Below are 26,476 nucleotides of genomic sequence, written 5' to 3'. Positions count from 1 at the left end.
TGGGTGCCCCCAGACTTCAACACCAACTGGAAAAAGCAGCCAGACACGCTGGTAAAAGCAAAAGCACTTTATAGTTTGAAAAATAAACACAGAGAAAAACCTGTTCTTCCCAACAGGCAGGCTATGAGACTTCACAGCAGAGTCCTGGTGGCCAGACAATACAGCAGACTTCTTGCTGGCACACCCACCACTGTAGAGAATAAGACCCACACCTTTTCCCCCCAAGGTTTCAGTATTCAAAGTCACAAACCAGAATTCCAAGACACCAAAGATCACAGCCAGGTCCCAGGACTCCCAAAGATAATACTCCACAAGCCAGGAAGGGTGGGTCTGCCTTTTAGCCTTTCCAGAGAGCACCACACCCAAACCCAGCTGTTGCCTCTTTAGTGCTGAAAGTACCTGGCTAATTGTCCCCTTCGTTGTGTTGCTCTTCTCTGCCGGAGATCGATGATTGCTTGTGCATTTTCATCTAAGGAATCCAGGCTGCTTGCTGGGGAGAGCTCCCCCTCGGGGGACTCCGGCTGTCCTCCCTCTCCCTCAGCCTGAGATTCCTCCTCCCCGTCTGCCTGAACCTCCTGTTCCTCATCCTGCCCCTATGAGCAGGAAGCCGGCAGAGGATCAGCCGTTCCCTGAGGGGCCTCAGACGGAATCACAACAAGTAGTAGGTTATATCATTTCCCCTTTACTATTTAGCAAAGTCAAATTAGAGTTTTATGGAGCAGTTGCCCATAAGGCATCTTATAATAGCAATCTGCTCTTCCTTGCAATTTGAGTTCCTATCTCTAAAATGATGTTCCGAATTACTTTGCAGGTCTGTTATATGGTAACTGAAGTAATAAGCCTAAAATATTTTAAGTTATTAAGGAAAAGGGATACATACATCTATCAAAAAGGACTGTTTTGTGATCTTAGGATGGTGGGAGGCTTATGAATTGCAGTACAGTATTTTTAGATTATCATGACCAGGATGTGGTACAGACTGTGCCATTTCCTTATATGTACATCAACAATGAATTGACAGATAATAGCTGTTTTTGAGAGCAAGGTATTACAGTTTAGTTGAAAATATAATTCTGTACATGAAGACTAGCTCTACAAAACTGGAAAACAGATTATTTTTTAAAAGACTATTTATTTAGAAAACAATATAGCACACAACAGAAGAAACAAATAATCACAAAATGGTGATTATTGTATGGTTATAATACTACTGCTTTCCTGGTCAGTATATGATAAAAGTAGAATAAAACCATCAAACATTGCAGCAAAAAGCCTCATATACTAAAAGGAGAAAGTTTCACTAAAATTAGTGATAAACAACAACACAACTTCTTAAGCCTAACAGGATTTTACTGCCTAGGGCAGTGATGACGAACCTATGGCACAGGTGGCACATGGAGCCATGTCTGTTGGCACAAAGCCATTGCCCTAGCTCAGCTCCAACATGTATATATGTGCTGGCCAGCTGATTTTTGGCTCACACAGAAGCTCTGGGAGGGCGTTTTTAGCTTCCAGAGTGCCTCCAGGAGGTGGGGGAGAGCATTTTTATCCTTCCCTGGCTCCAGGAAAGACTTAGGAGCCTGGGAAGGACAAAAAGGGCCCACCAGAAGTTGGGAAACAGACCTTTTCTGAGCTCCGGGGGGCTTCCGGGGGGGGAGAAGCCGTTTTTGCCCTCCCCAGGCATTGAATTATGGGTGTGGGTACTCGCACAAGCCTGATAGAGCACATGCACGCTCTTTCGGCACCTGAGGAAAAAAAGGTTCGCCATCCCTGGTCTACGGTGAACAGAATAAGGAATATTTCTAGAGTTTATATTCCACAGCAGATACTTAGCTTTTAGATACCTTGGCATCATTTGATTGGTTCATAGCATTGCGGTAGCTCCTTTAATCTGATACATATGTAAGATTACATTGTACATGTGCAGCAAAACAAAAATGAACAATGAAGACGAAGGATAATTGAAAACATGAGGAAAAAAACTTCTTACCAAATAGTCATTTTATTATTTATTTTATTTTATTTTATTTATTTATTTATTCATTTGTCCAATACACAAATACATAGGAAGAAAAATAGACATGTAGTAATATATATAAGGGTAAAGTGAACTTAGAGGAGAGGATATATGAAAGAAAGAAAATATATATGATAAGTGAGAGAAAGGAAAGACAATTGGACAGGGGACGAAAGGCACACCAGTACACTTATGTACTCCCCTTACTGGCCTCTTAGGAACCTGGAGAGGTCAATCGTGGAGAGTCTAAGGGAGAAATGTTGGGGGTTAGCGATTGACACAATTGAGTCCGGCAATGAGTTCCACGCTTCGGTAACTCGATTGTTGAAATCATATTTTTTACAGTCAAGTTTGGAGCGGTTTGTATTAAGTTTGAATCTGTTGCGTGCTCTTGTGTTGTTGCGGTTGAAGCTGAAGTAGTCATTGACCGGTAGGACGTTGCAGCATATGATCTTGTGGGCAATACTCAAATCGTGTTTTAGGCGCCATAGTTCTAGGCTTTCTAGGCCCAGGATTGTCAGTCTATTTTCGTAGGATATTCTGTTTCGAGTGGAGGAGTGAAGGGCTCTTCTGGTGAAATATCTTTGGACATTTTCAAGGGTGTTGATGTCTGAGATGTGGTATGGGTTCCAGACAGATGAGCAGTAGTCTAGGATGGGTCTGGCAAAAGTTTTATAGGCTCTTGTGAATAGTGTGAGATTACCTGAGCAGAAGCTGCGTAGGATCAGATTAACAACTCTAGAAGCTTTTTTTATGAAGCACCTTACCAATTGCATGTTGAAGACACCAGTCTTGTGCCATAAAATACTTTGGCAGAAGAAACTTTTAATGCAAGGTTCATTTTTTCCCAGGAAATTTCAATCATACCCAAATGCATTTACGATCGATACTGTATAACTTGCTGAATAAAGATAATACAACACCCAAATAGTATCTTAGATTAACTTTCCTCAGCCTCTTTTGGACAGCAATTTCTAAAAATCCCAACGAACAAAGCCTCGTTTGGAAGTTGAATATTAAAATCCAACATATCTGAAGAATTCCAGAAAGCCAAGTTTAAGCACTTGAAATATCAAGTTGTTTTGTTTTTAAAGAAAACTTTTAAAAGGTACACCACATCAGATTTTTTTTTACATTCAGTCCATAAAGAATGGATCATGTGTTTCAGTATCCATTTCCCCTTTGGATGTCCTCTTTATAGATTTGGGTCCAAATAAAAGAGTTCATTGCATTATTTTAGAGTAAAACATTGCAGTAGGTTATATAGTTGTATGATTCTTTCACTTTTTGATCACACAGTATTTCGCTAAGGGTATCTCACTGAAATTCTTACTTGCTATATAATCACAGTCAAGAATATGTTCCCTTCAAGAAGGCAAGCAATGGAAAACAACTGCTTTAAAGAATGGTCCATATAGAGGAAATATTCTTCTGAGCTGCAAATTCCCCACAACCCTGTCAGTGGAAAAAAACATTGTGAACTTTTTAAGTTATAAAAGGAAATATAATAAATGTGATTATACTTTGTATGCAAGCCTGAGGCATGTGTTTAATCTGAACCCAGCCTTCTTTGGAGGCCATGCATTATAGCTCTGCTTCAGTACAACAATCTGTAAAAATGGAAAAATAAATAAATCTTCAGATAGAAGATGCAAGTTTTATTTAGAATCTATTGCATTAACATTTGAACATTGAGAAGATTTAAATATATTAAAGGGTTAAATAAGGTCCAGGAGGGAAGTGTTTTTAATAGGAAAGTGAACACAAGAACAAGGGGTCACAATCTGAAGTTAGTTGGGGGAAAGATCAAAAGCAACATGAGAAAATATTATTTTACTGAAAGAGTAGTAGATCCTTGGAACAAACTTCCAGCAGACGTGGTAGATAAATCCACAGTAACTGAATTTAAACATGCCTGGGATAAACATATATCCATCCTAAGATAAAATACAGAAAATAGTATAAGGGCAGACTAGATGGACCATGAGGTCTTTTTCTGCCGTCAGACTTCTATGTTTCTAGATACTGATTGCATAGCATTTACTACTTCCTGCATTCAAAAGTGAGAGTAAGACCCCAGGTACACTGCCAGCTAATAAGTTTTGGAGCTTAAGGTATCCTCAACATGATAGTGGCAATTTTATATTTATAACATTTAGTAAATATTAATTTATAAACCTCATAAAATAATTTGGAAAGCTTCTTTTTGGTATGTAGTTCCACAAGATACTGTCTTAAGCTAGATCAGATAATTACTGTCTGCTCTGACTGTTCCAAACAGAGGTTTTTCATGAATAGCCAATCTGATCCTCATAACTGGTGACTTCTAACCTGAAACCCGCTGCATACAAATCAGACACTATTCTATCTGTGTTGTAGCTCTTTCCCTTAAATGGTATTTTAAGAGATACAAATAGGATGAGAGTTGCAATAATGAAGCTAAATTTTAAAAACCAAATGCCATATGCAAAAGTGCTTATAGAAAGTTAATCCAAAAGCTTTCTTCTTTAAAAAAAAGGAAACAAATAATACGTATATTGTTAGCAAAGCCACTATATAATGTCTCTGCTTGGAGTGGAGGAATAATATATGGAAAAGAATATATCTTGCATTAAATTGTTTTACTTTTTTTGTGTAAAACAACGTAAGTTTATAAGATGAAGGAGAAGGAAAAGTCAGTTTGGGAACTATTTGCAAAGCATATATTGGGAGAAAAAAAGACCAACCTTACAAATCTGATATGCCCAAATAAGAATTCAAATACAAGTGGCTTTCCCCCATATAGCACTGCAAATGGAATATCATTAATGAAGGATCACCCCAGCCTATTAATTAAATAATTAGCAGTCAATATGGCTTCACCCCAGTATGGCCTGCTCAGTCCAGAATCCTCAGCAGTGAGTTCTTCATGGTTTATAAGACTCCATTTCTCATCTCAGCAACACCATTCTCAGCTGCTGTGTACAAATTTGTGCATCTATGTTTAATTCCTAACTATTCAAACCAGTGTTGAAAACTCGTTGACATGAATTCTGAAACTCTGTCAGTTTGCAGTTGACATACCTGTTGTTTATATCTTCTTTCTAAGAAGCTTAACCATTGCTTAAATTTTTGTAGCACCTCTGTTTTACTTTTTAGTAAATAGCAGAAACCAAAACTGCTGTAGTCATCTACAATGACCAGCACAAACTTTGCTCCTCCCAAACTGGCTTGCATTGGCCCAACCAAATCTGCATGTACCAGCTCTAGAGCTCTTGTTGTCTGCATTGCTCAATGGGAATGCCTTGGACTTTGATGCTTTGCTTACTGCACAGTCCAAATATGCCTTACATCCCTGTGCACAACAGTACAGCAATACAATACAACAATAGCCAAGAGTTAGATGTTACCATTAAATGATCAAGAACTAAAACTTTTCTTTTCAGTATATCCAGCATCTTGGCATCCATGAAAATGTTCATGAATTGGTTCATGAAATGTTCATGACTTGGTTCATGAATTGTTTTACTAATTGAGCGGGTCGTATCACATAGGAAAGCAGTTCAACAATATTGTGTATCTCCAAACTTTGGAAAGAGTTCAGTGTGCACAAGTGCCTTATTCCAGAAAGGAGTCACAAATAAAGAACAAGGAAGTAGATGAGCTGCATCATGACTCTTAAGAGACATATACATACATATGTGTGTGTGTTTTTTAGGCCCCAAAGAAGAAGAAGAAGCTGAAGGATCTGATGATGGTAAGATCTTGACTATTGCAAAATATTACATAGTATACGGTATATAAGGGAATTTTTGGTAATTAAATATTTTTGTATTAAATTGTAGAAGGGAAAGAAACAGAATTTGATTATCGGACAGTGTCTATCAATACAGAACAAAAAGTTTCAGAATTCTACCATGTTGAAGAAAGATTGGGATCGTAAGTATTACAATATTTCCCCCTTTTTACTGAAAAAGTACATTGTCTCATTAAAAATCTATTGCCAATAGCTTTTTAAATGCACATTAAGTGAGTCTCTGTATATCTGATTTCTTATCCATACTCAAATAATTTTCTACCAAATGAGTTCATCATCTTAACATTTGAAGTCATCAAATGCTGATAACTTTACAGTTAATTGGGAATAGTAAAATTTGGACCTCTTAGTCTGTTTCAGAAATTGGCTTCTTAATCAGGAAGAGTCTATAACCATGCTGCCATTTGCCTATTTTTCCAGATGGACAATTTTTAATATGATATGAAAGATATAGGTATGGGTTATTTTCTTTTATTGAAAGGAAGACATGGATTTCTATGATGTCAACAAGAATAAACAAAACATTCTGTCTCCCTCATTTACCAATCAATTTGTTTAACTCTATGGAATTATTCTGAAACTAAATCATTTTGGCAAATGCCAGTGACATTTTTCCAGAGATCATTTTGGCAAATGCCAGTTGACAGTTCAGTTTTTGGGGAAACAGAATATACCCACTAGTCCACCACTAATGAGAATGTTATTGGCACTTTTTACATAAAGCTTTCACCTACCCAAGCAAATAGACAAATCTTGTGTAGCATCAAATGGAGAGTTCCTCCTGTTTTTCCGTTGCACAGTTTATACTGGGTTGGCTACCTAGATGTAGGTTTCCTGAAAGAGACATATACCCAGTGATAGGTTGCTACCGCTGTGGTCCAGAGTGCCACATCGGTAGGAACCCACTGGTGATGCAATTTTCTGTAATTTTTTTTCTCCGTGTCGGGAGAAGCCCCCCCGCTCATCCTCCATCTTAATGCCAACTTTTATTCTTTGTCTGAACCACAGCTGAAAAGCTTCTCAGCTGTGTTTCATCTTGTAATGTGGTCCTGAGTATGTGGGGAAGTGAAATCATGTGGTGGGATGTGTGCGTGGATGTGCACCGGTAACAAAATTCCACTGGAACCCACCTCTGCATATACCAATGGAGAAATGTACTCAATTGTTACACGCAATTGAGGTAACCATTCTGTCCAGTTGTCTTGTTAATAAGAAACATAGCAACTAAAGTGTTTTCCTAATATTTAGTTCATTCTCCCCATCAACCCATTAGAGACTGGATGGTTTGAGGATGACAAATGATTCCCAAATGTCTACAGAAATAGGTAGAAGAAACTTCTGCAATCTGATATCACATAATTGATTAAGTTCTGTACTTAAAAGTATGGTCTGTATGTAAAAAACATGATCCAAAAAGCACTGTTTTCAGATGCAATAAATAGCCCTTGCATGGAATAAAATAAACCATCTTTGTAAATAAATAATAATAATAATTAATAATAATTTATTAGACGTGTCTGCCGCCCCTCTCCGAAGACTCGGGGCGGCTAATCCACCACTATTGGAATTCTTGTTAAGTCTTGCAGAGAGGGAAGATCAGAAATATGTTCCCAGTGTCAGAAGGGGAAAGGCGCAGGCTGGAACAATCTGGTTAACTTTCCAGGAACAAACTTAGCCCGGTAACAAACATGACAAGATGAAACAGGTCTCCGACATTGACTCTTATTCTTAATTCCAGGAATTCTCCAAGTACTGCAAACATTTAAATACTTCCCTAATACGAGTAGTTCTACTGTCATAATCAAGTTCCCTTAAATCAGGGGTCCCCACACTTGGCAAGTTTAAGACTTGTGGACTTCAACTCCCAGAATTCTCTAGCCAGCTATACTGGCTGGAGAATTCTGGGAGTTGAAGTCCACAAGTCTTAAAATTGCCAAGTTTGAAGACCTCTGCCTTAAATTAAAGAGAATGTTTAAACAGCTATTAAAACTGTTCTTCATTCATAGAGAAAGGTAAAGATTTTGTGGGTCCAAATCAGAGGTGAAATTCTTCTGGTTCGCTCATGCCTGTGGATTGTCGGAGAGCTAGTCACGAAGGGAGTGCGAGGCTCCGCCCACCCGCCTGGATGCTGCCATTTGGGTTCTTTTACCGTCCACGCATACAAGAGGGTAAAAGAACCCAAACGATAGCTTCCAGGCAGGTGATCAGAGCCTCACGCTCCCTTCACGACTGGTTATCCGACCACCCGCAGGCACGAATGAACTGGAAGCATTTCACCCCTGGTTCAAATGGATCTCCTTGGTCAATACCCATCACATTCTGACATGCATCTTATTGCTAAAATCTTATCCATTTTATCAGATTTGCAACTCCATTCTTTCTGGAAGGTCAATTCTCTGTAGAAGGGCAAAGCTGCTAGATTCCAAGATATGGTAGAGAAGTTCACAAATAAATTATTTAGAATAGAATAGAATAGAATAGAATAGAATTTTATTGGCCAAGTGTGATTGGGCACACAAGGAATTTGTCTTGGTGCATATGCTCTCAGCGTACATAAAATAAAATATACATTTGTCAAGAATCATGTGGTACAACACTTAATGATTGTCATAGGGGTCAAATAAGCAATGAAGAAGCAATATTAATATACATATTAGGATATACGCAACAAGTTACGTCATACAGTCAACATGGGAGGAAATGGGTGATAGGAATGATGAGAAAAACTAGTAGAATAGAAGTGCAGATTTAGTAGAAAGTCTGACAGTGTTGAGGGAATTATTTGTTTAGTAGAGTGATGGCGTTCGGAAAAAAAATGTTCTTGTGTCTAGTTGTCTTGGTGTACAGTGCTCTGTAGTGATGTTTTGAGGGTAGGACACAAGCTGTTTCAACTCCTACCCTCAAAACATCGCTACAGAGCACTGTACACCAAGACAACTACACACAAGAACAGTTTTTTTCCGAACGCCATCACTCTACTAAACAAATAATTTCCTCAACACTGTCAGACTTTCTACTAAATCTGCACTTCTATTCTACTAGGTTTCCTCTCTTCCAGTTTACTCAGAATGTTCAATGATGAAAAGGACTTTTTGTCTTGTTTCTCCACATCTTTTGTAATCAAGAAATTTCCTATATATTCAAATTGCATCCTTTTATTACTGGATTAATTACTCTGTTGCTTAACAGAAAAGCCGATGCTTTGCATATTAAGGACTCTGAGTTCAATACTTGGTCTAATTTTAAAATATCTGATATCAAGTATTGCGAGGGCATGGAGAGCTGTTGGTAGTCACCATAGAAAAAAAACAGTTGTTGTAGGGCAGTTTTCACATTCCGATAACTCTTGACTTTTCATGTCTGAGCCTGTGAAGCCAAGCATGCTGGTTCTGGCTAAGTACGTGTCAGCCGAGCATAAGAATCACATTAATCATCTTAAACGCTAGAATTTATTTTATCCACAAAGCATGTTTTCCTATGTTATGTATTTTCATTCCATTGGGATTTTTTTCCCTATATTTTTCAGAGGGAAATTTGGACAGGTTTTCCGGCTTGTTGAGAAAAAAGCTGGCAAAGTTTGGGCAGGAAAATTTTTCAAAGCATATTCAGCTAAGGATAAAGAAAACATAAGGCAAGAGATCAGCATAATGAACTGTCTGCATCATCCAAAACTTGTCCAGTTGGTAGATGCTTTTGAAGAAAAAGCTAACGTTGTCATGGTGTTGGAACTGTAAGTATAAAGTTGACTGTAGTAGGAATAATATCAGTGTCATTGTTTTTATAATCTTTTATTTTCTCACCTAACAAACCTAAACTTGTTCATTATTTTTTTTAAATGACATGTGCTTCCCCTTAAGTTCTTCATATGTCACAAAGCAGACTAATAGTAATAGTAAGCTGCTATATTACATTGGAACTGTACAATCACTCTCTGTCTTTTCAGCTTGAGTGCCATAACTGTTTTAAGAAACATTTTGCAATTCAGAATACTTCATTCAGCTCTACAAATTACAATAGTCTGTTGTCTTTAAACAATTAAATATTATTTCCCTTTAAATATACCGATAAACAGTGATTGCTGTCCAATCCAAAGTGTTTTTACAACATGAGCACTTCCATGGTTTGCAGGCTTATGAGGGAATGAACTCACTGAACAAAATGAGGCAACTTCTGTGGAGGATGGATTGCATTAAATCGTATGCTCTTGTTTTATCTTTCATTTCAATCTAGTATTTCCCAGAAGCAGAAAGAAGGGCTCTGCAAATGAAAGCTCTTAAAATAGCACTTCAAGCTTGATTTATCCCATCATAATTTGAGGTCATCTGAGATTATATGAAACTAGCAAGTTTTTAATGCATTCTCCCCCCCCCCAACCTTTTAATGTAAGAATTATGTTCTGGCTTTAGCAATGGGGGGGCACACACAGAAGAATGCTAATAATTCCATGCACATTCCAGCTGTATCAAGCCTGAAAATCCCCTGGTTTTATTTTGACATTTAAAGCATTAGGGTCTAAGTGATAATGACACAGTATCTTAAGAGTTCAGAAATATGGAAAAATGTTTTGCAGTCCTTTTGAACGAATAGTATCCTTTAGTTCCTTTGCATCCATTCCTTATTTAGTGACTCTATTTTAACAACCATTGCTGAGCAAAATAGTCATTAAGTGAACGAGAGAGAGAGGTGCTGCAAAGATCATTGGTTACTATGGTTGCAGTCCTTTTGAACGAATAGTATCCTTTAGTTCCTTTGCATCCATTCCTTATTTAGTTACTCTATTTTAACAACCATTGCTGAGCAAAATAGTCATTAAGTGAACGAGAGAGAGAGGTGCTGCAAAGATCATTGGTTACTACAGGCTCATTCAAATTAAGTTCTCATACAACTATGCCAATGTTAGTCTCATTATAGAATACATTTTCGTCAGGCACACATTGATCAGATAATGTTTTTTTAATTGTTGCAATATTTGCAAATGTGTGCTAAATGAAGAAGTTGATAAGCAAAGAGTAGGTGTATTTTAATTGTAGGAATCATTTCACTAGACCTGTTATTAATGTTAGGTCATATTTGCCTTACCGGTTTAATAATTAAAGATCATGGGAAATAAATAGCATGATTTTTATGAGCCAATATTTCTTCTTCTTTTAATTGAAGAATTTAATAGATTCAATTAAAGCAACCCTCTAACATCCTTCAATATGGCACAGTTCTGTACCTAATAATTTTTCTTCAGAGTTTTAATCTTCAGCCTTCTGGATTCAGTTTCAAGTCTTCCTAGGTCAGAGTAGGCAAAGTTATCTCTTCTATGACTTGTGCACTTCAACTCCCAGAATTCCTGAGCCAATCATGCTAGCTCGGGAATTCTGGGAGTTGTGGTCCACATGTCATAGAAGAGCCAATTTTGCCTACCCCTGCCTTAGGTAAACCTGCCATACTTCAGTCCAATAGTATTTGTCTGGTACTTGTCATGTACCAATAACTTTATGCCTGTAATCATCATCTAAAAGTCAGTCTGTGCTCCAAGAAACCAAAAATCTTCCGTTTACCTCTTGAATGGTTGTTTAAGGCTCTTTTATCTGGGTAGAAGAGGATGGATGAGAATATCACTTGAGTAGTATTGTTCTAAACCTCTTCAAATCTTCATAGTCCATGATGTTGTTATTACAACTACTGTATCTTGGCAGCATCACTTGTCTCCATTTGGACTAGCAGGAAGAGATAACTATCAGTACTCCATGAGATTTATCTGTCATATCCATGATCAAATACTTAATGGTTCCAAACAATATAAGATTGTTTTCTTGGAGAATCAGTCACCAATTACCTTGTTTCTTCACCTTCTTACAAAGCTGTATCTTCTGGGATCCCCCTTACCATCTCCTGTTTAGCAGTATGATTTTTTTTTCATGTTTGCAAACTTGGAACCTGTGTCTATTGTATAAACTGTTTATAAATTCTTGCAATGCTGAGTATCTTTTTTAACCATTACCTATAGCAGTCATTTCCATCTGCTTTAATTTGCTCTGTTTGACTGTCTTAAGTAGAATTGCTATCTCTATCGTACATGGTAGCACATCCTTTGTTTGATCTAATGAGTCTTAAACTTTTCTTATGATCTGAAATTGTCCACTTGTTACTCCAATCTTCATATGGACACCACTTGATGCAACTAAATTCTGGCTTGTGTTTGGGCAGGAGCACAAATGCCACAAGTAGTTCAGAGTAGGACTCCAAAATATATTTGCTTGTGAAGGCATAACCAATACAAAGTCTTATATTGCTGACTACCAATTTTTTTGTTCAATTGCTGTCAGCTTCTTTGAATATTTTATAAACAGAGAGGAGTGATAAATTTTAGTCTATGGAGAGGGGCGTCATACAAATCTAATAAATAATAAATAAATAAATAAATAAATAAAATATTTATCACAACTTAACTAGAATTGTTAACACTTTTTTTTTGTAGAAGTGATTTGCAGATTCACTGTTGCCGTTTTGTTTTAAATTCAATACCACATGTGGGAAAAATATTTTTCCTGTCTCAATAGAAGTCTACCATTATTCCTTTTACTTAGAACCACTACAATGACATTACTATATAACTGATCATGCAGAATGAAACACACTTGGCAAGAATTATATCCCAGCATTTCAGTGAATACGTTGGTTGTGCTGTATTTGTAAGTGTAGCAAAGGCTGAGAGATGTATGAGTAATTTAAATATTCAGGTTATACATTTTTGAGACCAATATTTTAAAATGAAGCTTTTTTTATCAGCACTGGTGGACAATTTCTAAATTTTGGGGGAACTGTTTTTATGTTGTGCTTTTGTTCCAGAATGTTAAAAAAAACATATTTATTTCCAAAAAAAGAGTGAAACTTCAAATCAGTGAGGCTCAGAGTGTATGTGAATAGGTTTGCATTTAATAAAGCATATTTTCACCATTTGTACTCACATGTATTCCATTTAATTATGGTCTTTTTCTTATTGTGGTTACATACAATACTAGTCCCAAAATATACAATTTGCTCTACTGTTTTAATTTATTTTTATTGTGTTGTTTGTTGGCATCTTTTTCTCTACAAGTTCTATCCAAACATGTGATGTTTGTTTATTATTTATTTATTTATTGGATTTCTATGTCACCCCTCTCCAAGAACTCGGGGCGGTTCACAACATATAAATATACAATACACAATATCTTAATCCAATTAACTAATTAAAAATCTAACACCCCCCCAAAAAAACCCCATAAAAACAATTATTCCATTCACTCCACCTGCTCTCAACAAATATGAAAAAATGTTCTTTTTAAAAATGTATTTAAAATCATATTAGATAATATGAACAAAATGAAATCTAAACATTGGAAGTATGAATTCCTGAAGAGACCACAGTATTCTTTCACTATTGCAATGTGCTCCAATATCTAAGGTACTGCTACCAGAAAGAAGGTCAACCTATTCTCCAAAGCATCTGAAAGCAAGACAAGAAGCAGTGGACAGAAACTAATCAAGGAGACAAGCAACCTAGAACTAAGAAGAAATTTTCCGACAGTTATAATAAATTAATCAATTGAACGATTTGCCTCTGAAGTTATGGGTGCTACAGTACTACAGGAAGTGATTTTTGAAGTGACTTTGGAGGTCTTCTAGCCCAGTGTTTCCCAACCTTGGCAACTTGAAGATATTTGGACTTCAACTCCCAGAATTCCCCAGCCAGCAGACGCTGGCTGGGGAATTCTGGAGTTGAAGTCCAAATATCTTCAAGTTGCCAAGGTTAGGAAACACTGGGCTAGAAGACCTCCAAAGTCACTTCCAACTCTATTATTCTTCAAAATAGAAAGTGTTACTTTGTCTTGCATTGACAGAGGTTGAGATGTTCAAATGGTTGAACGTTGGGACAAAAGAATGTTTGTGCTTGGATATATTACATTGTTCCTATTCCCTGTCTTCTCTTAGACCTCCAGAATAATCAGAGCTGGGTGATCTGACTTTCCTTCATGTATAAAGGATGTGTTTCCCATGCAGTCTGTTTTATTTTTGTTATATTGCTTTAGTGTTTCTGGAGGAGAGCTTTTTGAAAGAATCATTGATGAGGACTTTGAATTGACAGAGAGGGAATGCATTAAGTACATGAAACAGATCTCAGAAGGTGTACAATTCATTCATAAACAAGGCATTGTTCATTTGGACTTGAAACCTGAAAATATTATGTGTGTCAACAAAATCGGTACAAGAATCAAGCTGATTGATTTTGGACTTGCACGAAGATTAGGTAAAGTCTCTTAAGTTATCTTAAAAACTGTCAGGCACAATGTGTTTTTATAATGTATAGTAATTCTTGTTTGTACTTTTTTCTATATTCCTGATCACAGAATTTGGCTTGTTAGAAAATGCTGAATCAAATAATTTCAGGCATTTTTTTCCCAGTCTGCTGCTCTGGATGATAACCAAGAGAGGACTTTGAACTTTTTCTCATTAACCATAGAACTTTATTTAAAGCCATTAAAAAACTAATGCAACTAACCTCTCAGATTCCACAAGCCAGTCTAGTAACCTCAAATATAATCAAGGAACAAGATTTATGATTCCACTGAATATATATGATAAACAGCTCCAGGACAAATTTTTGATCAGAAAATAATTATTTTTTAATTTCATCATTTTGAACTCAGCCCTGCATTTTGTCTCTTCCCAGCTAGTAACAGGTTGCACTTATCATGTTTAGAAATTCAGCATTACTTTTGAAATAAGAATCTTGTGACTAATGGTAGATCATTACTGAATGATGGGGGTATTTCCAGTATTTTTTAAATTTCTATTTCCATTTACATATCCAGCCTACATGGCTGTACCAGTGACAACGGGACTTGTGCAACAGCTAAAGACCCTGTTGCTTCTTTATCTGTAACATGTACATATTCATTAGAGTATATTGGTGAGTGGGTAGATATATTTACACATGAATACTCACATACTCCCGCCATGCAGGAATAGTACATATAATGATTTAGAAGCATTTTTGTATAGGGAAGGAGACTTGACTTTCTAGTCTCCATTAAAAACTGTTCAGCAGTAGAGGAATATGTATGGATTAATATTGTAATTTTGAATGGTCAGTCAAGCTCCACGTTCCTAATTGCTTTTGTATTCTGCCTAGACTGCCTTAAAATTATTTTTCTATGTTAGTTCTGAAACTTATGGAGAATTTACTTAACTTCAGAGAGCAACTTTAGAGACACCAACATGTTAACCTTCTCTGTAATCTTAGAAAATGCAGGTTCTCTGAAGGTCCTCTTTGGAACACCAGAATTTGTGGCTCCAGAAGTTATAAATTATGAACCTATTGGCTATGCTACTGACATGTGGAGCATAGGAGTCATCTGCTACATCTTGTAAGTAATTAATTGATTCAGACATTTAGAATATCTCATTCTGTTTACATTCTAGGTCCTTACTTTCTGGAAACATATCAATCTAAACATACCCATATACAGCAGGACTGTTTTATTTGAGATTATTTCCCCTTAAATGTAGATTCATGCTCTTTAAACACAAAAACTTCCCAGAATATAAGAACTTAATTAGATCACAGTTTTGTAGGTACATTAATGTCCTTTTAAGACTTAGGAAAGGATATATGTTGTTATCCTAAGTCATAATACGTAAATTATTCCAGTTAGTCTTAATTGAATTTCACAGCCTAAAACTATTTTAAAACTGAACCTGAATCCTATCGACTTCAAGGTATAATTTCCATTTAACCACTGTGGGATTGCTGAGAAATAATACAAAGGACAATAGAAACCTTCCACACACAAAATTATTTTGTTCATTACCATGTATATGAGAATGTCTCTTTTCATAATTTCATATCATATTACCTATAAAGCCCTTCATGGCACCGGACCAGAATATCTGCGAGACCGCCTTCTGCCGCATGAATCCCAGCGGCTGGTTAGGTCCCAGAGAGTTGGCCTTCTCCGGGTCCCGTCGACTAAACAATGTGGGTTGGTGGGACCCAGGAGAAGAGCCTTCGCTGTGGCGGCCCCGACCCTCTGGAACCAGGTCCCCCAGAGATTAGGATTGCCCCCACCGACCTCTGCCGTCAGGCATGGGGGAACTGAGACCTCTCCCCTTGCCTATTTAGTTTTATGTATGGTATGTTTGTGTGTATGCTTTTCAAATAATGGGGGTTTTTTAGGCTTTTAATGTTAAATTGTTATTTTAGACTTTTAATATTAGATTTGTTATTGTATATTGTTTTATCACTGTTGTGAGCCGCCCCGAGTCTGCGGAGACGGGCGGCATACAAATCTAATTAATAATAATAATAATAATAATAATAATAATAATAATAATAATATTTAAACATTTAATTCTTCCTGTGGAGTTTGTTTTTTGTTACATCATTATCTGCAAAGCAGTTCCTTAAGCTGAATGTATGAGAACATGGGGGTATGAAATTTATATTTTGTTATTAAATCACAGCAGGATATCAACTATTGTTCATTAATTCATTTATTAAAGAGCCCGTTTGACTTAATGATGAAGATGCTGGCTTAGAAATCATGAGTCTTAGGCCTCCTTAGCCAACCAACCTTGGGCCAGTGTCTCTTTCTCTCCCTCTCCCCTCTCTCCCCCCCCACCCTCCCTCCCCAACCCAATTCACAGGCTTGTTGCTGTAGGAAAAATATGAGGAATGAGTATTCGGTATGAGATGAATAGATAGATGGATGTAAGGATAGATAGATAGATAGATAGATAGATAGATAGATAGATAGATAGATAGATAGATAGATAGATAGATGATAAATAGATTTTTACACTACTTTTTACACTAAAATAATAAAACATGCTATGAAATATAAATATATATACTTCAACATATTTCTATATGTTGAAGTATATATATTTATATTTCATAGCATGTTTTATCATTTTTCCAATACTGTAAATGAAATCCTTCCATTTACTTGTTTCTGGACTCTGTTAATTTTAAACTATTTTTCTGCCTTTTCATGTGTTTCATACTCTCCTCAAGTTTATTTTAGCACGTAATAGGCGTTAATGTGCTGTTGGGGTTATAAATAATTCTTGCAGAATAATATTTAGCAAATACTTTGTACCAGTTTTATTCTTTGAATGTGCTTTCTAATATTTTTATACCTATATATAATTATTTTTTCTGGCTTTAGAGTTTTTTTAACTGTCCCTGTATTTAAATGTTTCCATTAGATGCCATTTTGGTAACTTGCACAGTACTAACTTTTGGCTGCAATAATATAGATATCCATTAGATGGCAGTATGTAGTTCAGAAACCATCTGCATTTGCCAGCTAGTGGTTGAATGGATTTTTGCAGCCCAGATCTAGTAACCATAGTCTCTTAGTACAGTAATACCTCATGATACGAACTTAATTGGTGCAAGGAGGAGGTTCGTAAGACGAAAGGTTCGTAAGACGAAATATTGTTTCCCATAGGAAACAATGTAAAGTCAATTAATTCGTGCAACCAAAAAAACCCCCGCAAAAAAACGGCTTTCGGCGTCTGCTGGGAAGCCGCGCGGCTGTTTTGAAAGGTGACAGCCGGCCTGGGGGGCTTGCCAGCACGCCCCCGAACCTGGGTTCGGGGTTCGGGGGGGTGCTGGCAAGCCCCCCAGGCCGACTGCGACCTTTTAAAACACCCGAGCCGCTTCGCAGCTGTCTCCTGAAGCCGAACGCTAAAGCTGAACTTCCGCGTTCGGCTTCGGGAGACAGCTGCGAAGCGGCGCAGGTGTTTTAAAAAGTCGCAGCCGGCCTGGGGGGCTTGCCAGCACCTCGGGGGGGGGGGGGCTGGCAAGCCCCCCAGGCCGGCTGCGACCTTTTAAAACACCCGCGCCGCTTCCAAGCTGTCTCCTGAAGCCGAACGCTAAAGCCGAACTTCCGCGTTCAGCTTTGGGAGACAGCTGCGAAGCGGCGCGGCTGTTTTAAAAGGTCGCAGCTGGCCTGGGGGGCTTCCCAGCAACCTCCCGAACCGAACCCGGGGTTCAGCAAAATTTTGCCTCTTCTTATGAACTTTGTTCGAGTTACGAACCGGCGTTCGGGAGGCTTCTGGGAAGCCCCGCCGCCCGGCTGTTACCTTTTAAAACAGCTGCGCGGCTTCCCAGCAGTCTCCGAACGCCGGTTCGTAACTCGAAAAAAGTTTGTAAGAAGAGGCAAAATTTTTCTGAACCCCGGGTTCGTATCACGAGTTGTTCGTAAGACGAGGGATTTGTATCTTGAGGTACCACTGTATTGTTTATATATGATTAGATTAAATGCCAAACAATACTCAGAATAGTGGATTATATTTTGTTCTACAGTCTCCTTACTGTTTTTCAATTTAGAGAGTCATTGTAAATTGCAATCATTAAAGTCTTGCAGTTACATGATTTTCTGAGACTCAAGACAAGATTAATAATCTACTTTCATCAATGCTTATTTTAGAGCTAGTTGTTAAGTTTGCAAAGTAATTGAATCTTGAGACATGTGTTTCCACTTGAATGATTTATTCCCAATGCCCTTGAACTGAAATGGACCTCTTTTCCTCAGGGTCTTGATAAAACTTATGAACATATTACCTTACCCTCCCAATTTCTGGAGAACTGGCCTTGTTACAAAAAAGAAAAAAAATAACTTCCTTCCTAGAGCCAGCAGATGAAAGGAAATCCCACTAAAAAAACTTTCTGAAATGTACATCCTAGTTAGGGAAAATGAAATAACCTTCCATTCAAGAATTAAAATGATGAAACCAATACTGGTTTTCAACTCCAGAAGAACTATTAGATTACAATTTCCATAGAACCTGCATTGGAAAGCAATTTTGAGTTTTCTAGCAGAAAAACGTTAAGATGTTCCTTTAGCATGTAATGAGGCATTATATACTTTATATATCCTTTAGTGAAGCTTACACTTAGAAAAAGCTTATGAACTCAAGAATAAAACATAATGAAACAAATGTTATTGGTCAGCAAATAGATAAGGGAGGTCAAAGAAGTAAAACTGCATTACTCTATTTCAGTTGGGAAAAATCCAGAGTTCAAACTGTGTGGTTATACATACGTACTAATTTTTCCACATCCTTTATGTTGTACAGGTTTATGAAAGGAAAGACAAATGATTTCCTAAAACATAAGGAAAGAGATAAGGGTAATGGATTATAAATACTTTACTCTTGGGGCACAAATAGGCTGATTCCCCCCACCAGCACTATTTCTGGGTAAATAAGAGTAGTGTAAACTTTCAATTTGCACTGAGCTAATACAAGCTTATACATATCTGTTGTGGTTAGCTCTGGCCCAGCTCCTGCCCCAAGGACTGTGGATATGGGGGAGACATCCACATGCTGCAGGCCTGTTTCCCCCCCCCCCCCGTGGAATCTGCTGCTGAAGGCTCCTCTGACCAAGAAGACATGAGTGACAGGGAGGAGGAGAGTGTGGCAGACAGCTCAGAAGGAGATCAATTATCTAGTTCCTCCTTGGATTCAGAACAAGAGTTAATGATACAGCCACGCATGAGGAGAGCGATGCATATGCAACAACAACTGAGAGATTATTATCAAAGAAAATGAGGCCACCTGTGGTTGGGTGGGGCTGTGGTGATTAGTGAGGCTGCTATAAATAGCAGCGTGTGGGTTTGGCCATTGTGGAGGATTATCTGATCCTTGTGTTTCGTGACTGCTTTACTGACTTTGACCTTTTGTGTGCTGATTTTTCTCCGCTTTGAAACTAAAGCAGAGCAAAGGGTGTTTCAGTTTGTGAAAGAAGAAGGACTGTGAATTGCCTCACAGCTGCAAGCTAAGTATCACAGAACTGATAAGGGACTTGTACAAATTACCAGTTTGTTTGGAGACCAGTGCTCTTTGCTATACCAAAAGAGGACTTAGGTTAAGTGAATTTCCTTATAAAGAACATTTTTTTGAATTTTCAAATGTGTGTGTGTCTGAAATTTGTACCTGTGAATTTTTGGGAGGAGTCTACCAGAGAGCCCGACAGAACACATATCAAGAGTTTTTATAGATTGCACTGTGCACATTTTTACAGATTGCACTGTGCACATTTTGCACAGTGAGCTGCTGACATGAGAGTACAAAGTCATAAGAGAAAAGGCACTCACATTCCCTGAGATCCTTCTCATACAATTGTGTAGACTCTGTAAAGTCCCAAGCTGAAAGCCCAGGAATATGCCCATGGCTTAGGTCTTCAGTTTCTCCCTAAGTCATATTGGAGGAGCTGTGTAGTCAGTCTCAGATAGTATAAATGAGAATAAGGGCTACCTTGATTTCAATTATAGCATTATTGAAAGGTGCGCACACCATTTTGTAATTGCCCGGTAAAAGTAGAATTGACTTTTAAGGTATGCCTGAGTTTAGGCATGCAATATCAAGAAGATGCTGATTCTAAGTAGCTGAAGAAATGTTTCCAATAAACAACTGAATATTAGCTCTAAGTAGCTGCATACCTTTATCTCCAAATTACTTTTTCTTTAAAGGTTGCTGTTCATTTTCGTTTTGACTATGACACTACAGAAAGGAAATAGTTTCCATAAACAAATACTGCTCTGTTTTGCTATTAGATACTGTTTCATTATTGAATAAAATAGAGATCACAGATCAAGGTTACAGAGATCTGTGGAAAAAATGAAGAAACTCCATGAAGCATGCCAGCAAATTCCATTCCTGAACTCTGTATTCCTTCCCAAAATAGTTAAGGAATACTGTTTTTCTTACCATTAATTTCAAGGCAATTAATTTAAAAGTTCATTCTTTGTACCTTATTTTATGATCTTGAAGATCCAGAGTGAACTGATGAGACCTTCTTTGACTCATATTCTGAAATGAAGTTCATGTTTTTCAGTTTTTTTACCTTGAAATGATTCAGAATGGCTTGGAGCCATATCTGCTGGCATGCAAGCTGTTGCCCTAGCTCAGCTCCAATGTGTATTTGTTTGCCATCCAGCTGATTTTTGGCTCGCACAGAGGCTCTGAGAGGGCTTTTTGGCTTCCAAAGAGCCTCCAGGAGGATGGAGGAGGGCGTTTTTACCCTTCTTTGGCTCCAGGGAAGCCTTTGGAGCCTGAGGAGGGCGAAACACGAGCCTACTGGGCCCACCAGAAGTTGGGGAACAGGCCATTTCCAGCCTCCAGAGAGCTTCCAAGGGGGGGGGGGGGTTAGGAGAAGCTGTTTTCTTCCTCCCCAGCTCAATTAAAATGAAGTGAATTTAGCAACTTGGAGATCCAAAAGTCTGCTCAGTGTCAAAGATAAATCAATGAAGGGGAGAGAGGATGAGAAATTTTACTTTTTACAGAAAATACCTTTTCAAATGATTTCTTGATCAATTTTGCTTCTGATGTTGAGAGACAGTTTGTTGCCATATACAGTAATTCATCTATAGTGCCAGCCTAATTGTTTTGATAGTTTCCTGAAGCACAATAGTGAAATCTACAATACTTTTTGTTCAATGGCTTGTGTATTGTGTATACTGTAGAACTGAAATTGGGTATTTTTTTCAAATCATGCAATAAAATTTTTACATCTAATTCTAGAGCACAATTCTTTCACCAATAATTTGATGAATTAAATTTGCATTGTATATTATTTAATAGTAGTACAACTACTATTCTGCAAATGAAACAAATTTAAGTATTGTATAGACATTGGTCAGTCAAGGATTGCTTGTAATGGCATACATTTATACTATATGTTTATTTTGCATTTGGATCAGAAGCTCCTTTCCACTAATATACTGCATTTCCTTTTTAAAAAAAAATCACATTCTTTTTAAAAGACCTCTAGCTTACTGGCTCCCTCTAATGACTAAATAATGGAACTGTTTATTTTGTTTACTGCTTCGATGCATTTCAAAAACAAACCCACCTTATTTTTTCCTTGGTTTAGAACCAGGGGTAGGGAACGTTGGCTCTTCTATGACTTGTGGACTTCAACTCCCAGGATTCCTGAGCGAATCATGCTAGCTCAGGAATTCTGGGAGTTGAAGTCCACAAGTCATAGAAGAGCCAACGTTCCCTACCTGGAACTTTAGACTGTATTGAGATCTTATTGGGAATGAGATCTGTTCTGTTTCTAGTATAGTAAATATTTGGTTTATCGCGCTGTTCAACTCTTTTGAGAATATATTTCTAAAGTGGTGCTTTCTTGTATGTAAGCGTTAAATCTACATATCTGCAAACCATGCATGCATGCAAATAATTTATTTCCTTCAGAAGATATCAATACTCTCAAGTAAACATTAGCATTAATTTTTTTCATCCTAAATTTCAGGGTCAGTGGACTTTCCCCTTTCATGGGTGATAATGACAACGAAACCTTAGCTAATGTTACCTCAGCCACTTGGGATTTTGATGACGAAGCTTTTGATGAGATATCAGATGATGCTAAAGACTTCATAAACAACCTTCTAAAGAAAGATATGAGGTAAGGATACATTACATTCATACAGTGTTTATATACTACTCTAAATATGAATGCATAATGACTGTCCTCCTGGAGAAACTTCTTACATTGTTTTTCCCAAGCCTAATTGCATAAGAAGTATCCTTATCGTGGTACATCTGCATTAATTTACGGTACATGATGAATTTAGAGCCATGCTTATGTTCACTTTACCTTCTTGGAACTGATCTAATAATCCTAATCTATGGCTTATAAACCTTAATAAATAAATACAATTAATAAACTCAACTCTCTTCTATAAATTTGTAATGACTTTTAAGGTCTGAATATTTTTAACATTTCTTATTCCAATACATTGCTTTCCAGACGTATTAGCACTCAACTTGGCTAATGGTGCCTTGTGTGGGAATTGCAAAGGAGCAGGTCAAGGAAAGAGTTAAGTTATAGTACAGTATTGGCGAACCTTTTTGGCACTGAGTGCTGAAACAGGAACGTGTGCGGAAGGGGAGCACTGGAAACTGGAAGAGCAGCTCATCGGTACGCCCACGTAGGAGTGCTGGAAACAGGAAGAGCAATTCCCAGAGCGAATGTGCGCACTGAGAAGCTAAGCTTCTAATTTCTGGCATGCGCATGTGTGCCAGTCACTTGGTCTTTCAGTTTGCAAAGACCAACTGGCCGCCATGCATGCATGCACCAGAAACCAGAAGCTCAGTTTCCTGGCACACGCATGTGCGCCAGGAAGCTGCTGTTCAGTTTCAAACGCTCCTGCATGTGTGAAGACCAGCTGGCTGGTATGAATGTGTGCACTGGAACCCAGAAGAGCCACAGGAGACAGCTGGAGTGCCCTGAGAGATGACTCTGTTTGTCACTTCCAGCACGTGCGTCATAAGTTTACCATCACTACTCTAGTACAGTGGTACCTCGGTTTTCGAACGCTTCTCAGTTCGAACAAATCGGTATTCGACCAGGAAATTCAAGAAACTTTTGACCTGAAATCCGAACAAATATTTGGAACTCGAACACTTGAGAGAGCTGAAGACAGAAGCCGGCAAACTACACAGAGAGAGAGAGCCAGGGACAGAAGCAGGCGATCGAGAGAACTGAAGCCGGAAGCCGGCAAACTACATAGAGAGAGAGAGACATGGGGACAGACAGAAGCAGGCAAACTAGACGGAGAGACAACTGAGGAGGGGAATTTATCTTAAATTGTTTCAGTTCTCAACCAAATCGGTTCTCGACCACACTTCCAGAACGAATTGTGGTCGAGAACCAAGGTACCACTGTAGTTTTAGATTACTCCTAGCCCCATAATCCTTCATTCTGAACACTGACACCCACATAAAGTTTGTAAATCAAGACAAGTGGGTCTACAAAAAAATTCTTAAGTATTTCAGGTTTGCACAAATTACTAATTTATGGGCATTTTTCCACAGAAGCAGTACCTGAGTAGTATCTATTTAGGACAACTAAACCTCTTTTTTTTAGTGAGAGCAGTCATAAAAATATGTAGATAGGTGCATCCCCACAAAAAATGTAATTATGTTATTCTTAATATAACTGCATATAACATGTAGTTTAATATGTTTAATTTAAATGCCTGTCCTAGGCAGGGAGTTGAACTGGAAGACCGCCCAGGACTTTAACAATACTCTTATTGTATGAAATGTGATATTCTATGTGCATTTTGCATTGATTGTTCTAAGTAACAAAAAAAATATAGAAACCTCTAGGGACAATTGTGTAGATGTTTGGAACTCACACCTTTTCCCCATGTTGTTACTGATTTGTAAAGATTACAAAATAGCTTCAAAACGAATGCCAGTTTAATTTTGGCAGCATAATCTAGAGAACCTTTCGTAAACTCCTTAAAACCCATCTCTGCAGTCAGGCATGGGGGAACTGAGACATCTCCCCCGGGCCTTTACATTTTATGCATGGTATGTTTGTTTGTGTGTATGTTTGCTTTTAATAAGGGTTTTTTAGTGTTTTTTAAATTATTAGATTTGTTGTACATTGTTTTATTGTTGCTGTGAGCCGCCCTGAGTCTGCGGAGAGGGGCGGAATACAAATCTAATAACAATAATAATAATAATAATAATAATAATAATAATAATAATAATAATAACCTGTGTGGCCTACAAAAACAAGTCTGGAAGCTGATTACAGATGCTAAATGTTGCATTTTTCACCCATGATTTAGGAACAAAAATATGATGTAATCTATAACATACAGTGGTACCTCAAGATACGAACCCCTCGTCTTACGAACAACTCGTGATACGAACCCGGGGTTCAGAAAAATTTTGGCTCTTCTTGCGAACTTTTTTCGAGTTACAAACCGGCGTTCGGAGACTGCTGGGAAGCCGCGCGGCGGTTTTAAAAGGTGACAGCCGGGCGGCGGGGCTTCCCAACAGCCTCCTGAACGCCGGTTCGTAACTCAAAAAAAGTTCGTAAGAAGAGCCAAAATTTTTCTGAACCCCGGGTTCGGTTCGGGAGGTTGCTGGGAAGCCCCCCAGGCCGGCTGTCACCTTTTAAAACAGCCGCGCGGCTTCCCAGCAGTCTCCGAACGCCGAACGTGGAAGTTCTGGTTTGGCGTTCGGCTTCGGGAAGCTGCTGGGAAGCCGCGCGGCTGTTTTAAAAGGTCACAGCCGGCCTGGGGGGCTTCCCAGCAACCTCCCGAACCCTGAAATTTTGCCGAACTTCTGGGTTCGGGGTTCGGGAGGTTGCTGGGAAGCCCCCCAGGCCGGCTGTCACCTTTTAAAACAGCCGCGCGGCTTACCAGCAGTCACCGAACGCCGAACGTGGAAGTTCGGGTTTGGCGTTCGGCTTCGGGAAGCTGCTGGGAAGCCGCGCGGCTGTTTTAAAAGGTGACAGCCGGGCGGCGGGGCTTCCCAGCAGCCTCTCGAACGCCGGTTCGTAACTCGAAAAAAGTTCGTAAGAAGAGGCAAAATTTTTCTGAACCCCGGGTTCAGTTCGGGAGGTTGCTGGGAAGCCCCCCAGGCTGGCTGTCACCTTTTAAAACAGCTGCGCGGCTTCCCAGCAGTCTCCGAACGCCGAACGCGGAAGTTCGGGTTTGGCGTTCGGCTTCGGGAAGCTGCTGGGAAGCCGCGCGGCTGTTTTAAAAGGTGACAGCCGGCCTGGGGGGCTTCCCAGCAACCTCCCGAACCCCGAACTTTTGCCGAACTTCCAGGTTCGGGGTTCGGGAGGTTGCTGGGAAGCCCCCCAGGCCGGCTGTCACCTTTTAAAACAGTCACGCAGCTTCCCAGCAGTCGCCGAACACCGAACGTGGAAGTTCGGGTTTGGCGTTCGGCTTCAGGAAGCTGCTGGGAAGCCGCGCGGCTGTTTTAAAAGGTGACAGCTGGCCTGGGGAGCTTCCCAGCAACCTCCCGAAACCCCGAACTTTTGCCGAACTTCCGGGTTCGGGGTTCGGGAGGTTGCTGGGAAGCCCCCCAGGCTGGCTGTCACCTTTTAAAACAGCGGCACGGCTTCCCAGCAGTCGCTGAACGCCGAACGCGGAAGTTCGGGTTTGGCGTTCGGCTTCGGGAATCTGCTGGGAAGCCGCGCGGCTGTTTTAAAAGGTGACAGCCGGCCTGTGGAGCTTCCCAGCAACCTCCCGAACTTTTGCCGAACTTCCGGGTTCGGGGTTCGGGAGGTTGCTGGGAAGCCCCCCAGGCCGGCTGTCACCTTTTAAAACAGCCGCCGAACGCCGAACGCGGAAGTTCGGGTTTGGCGTTTGGCTTCGGGAAGCTGCTGGGAAGCCGCGCAGCTGTTTTAAAAGGTGACAGCCGGCCTGGGGGGCTTCCCAGCAACCTCCCGAACCCCGAACATTTGCCGAACTTCCGGGTTCAGGGTTCGGGAGGTTGCTGGGAAGCCCCCCAGCCCAGCTGTCACCTTTTAAAATAGCCATGCGGCTTCCAAGCAGTCGCCGAACGCCGTTTTTTTTGCGGGGGGTTTTTTGGTTGCACGGATTAATTGACTTTACATTGTTTCCTATGGGAAACAATGTTTCATCTTACGAACCTTTCGTCTTACGAACCTCCCCCTGGAACCAATTAGGTTCGTAAGATGAGGTATGACTGTACTTTTTTTTCAGAATGAATAATAGATACTTTCCTTATTACGTGATTTCTTTGCTTCTGCACAGCAGTTATGCGAAAACTTAGTGAGAAAACAAATAATATGTTAATAGGTAACAAATGTAGATTGTTAGTAAGAAAAATGTTATAGT

General features: G+C 39.1%; 1 protein-coding gene across 2 annotated transcripts in view; it reads left to right on the top strand.

The window, feature by feature from the left end:
- MYLK (myosin light chain kinase) overlaps positions 1–26,476 on the top strand; it is a 225,589-nt gene that overhangs the window by 187,298 nt on the left and 11,815 nt on the right. For both annotated transcript variants that reach the window (XM_070730366.1, XM_070730359.1), the window contains exons 23-28: positions 5,715–5,753; positions 5,842–5,935; positions 9,340–9,543; positions 13,877–14,094; positions 15,091–15,214; positions 22,117–22,269. In XM_070730366.1, coding sequence (XP_070586467.1) covers positions 5,715–5,753; positions 5,842–5,935; positions 9,340–9,543; positions 13,877–14,094; positions 15,091–15,214; positions 22,117–22,269 — 832 coding nt within the window. The remainder of the gene's footprint in view (positions 1–5,714; positions 5,754–5,841; positions 5,936–9,339; positions 9,544–13,876; positions 14,095–15,090; positions 15,215–22,116; positions 22,270–26,476) is intronic.

Source organism: Erythrolamprus reginae, chromosome 1 (genome assembly GCF_031021105.1).
Source record: "Erythrolamprus reginae isolate rEryReg1 chromosome 1, rEryReg1.hap1, whole genome shotgun sequence".
NCBI lineage: Eukaryota > Metazoa > Chordata > Lepidosauria > Squamata > Dipsadidae > Erythrolamprus > Erythrolamprus reginae.
This window is presented reverse-complemented; position numbering and strand designations above follow the sequence as displayed.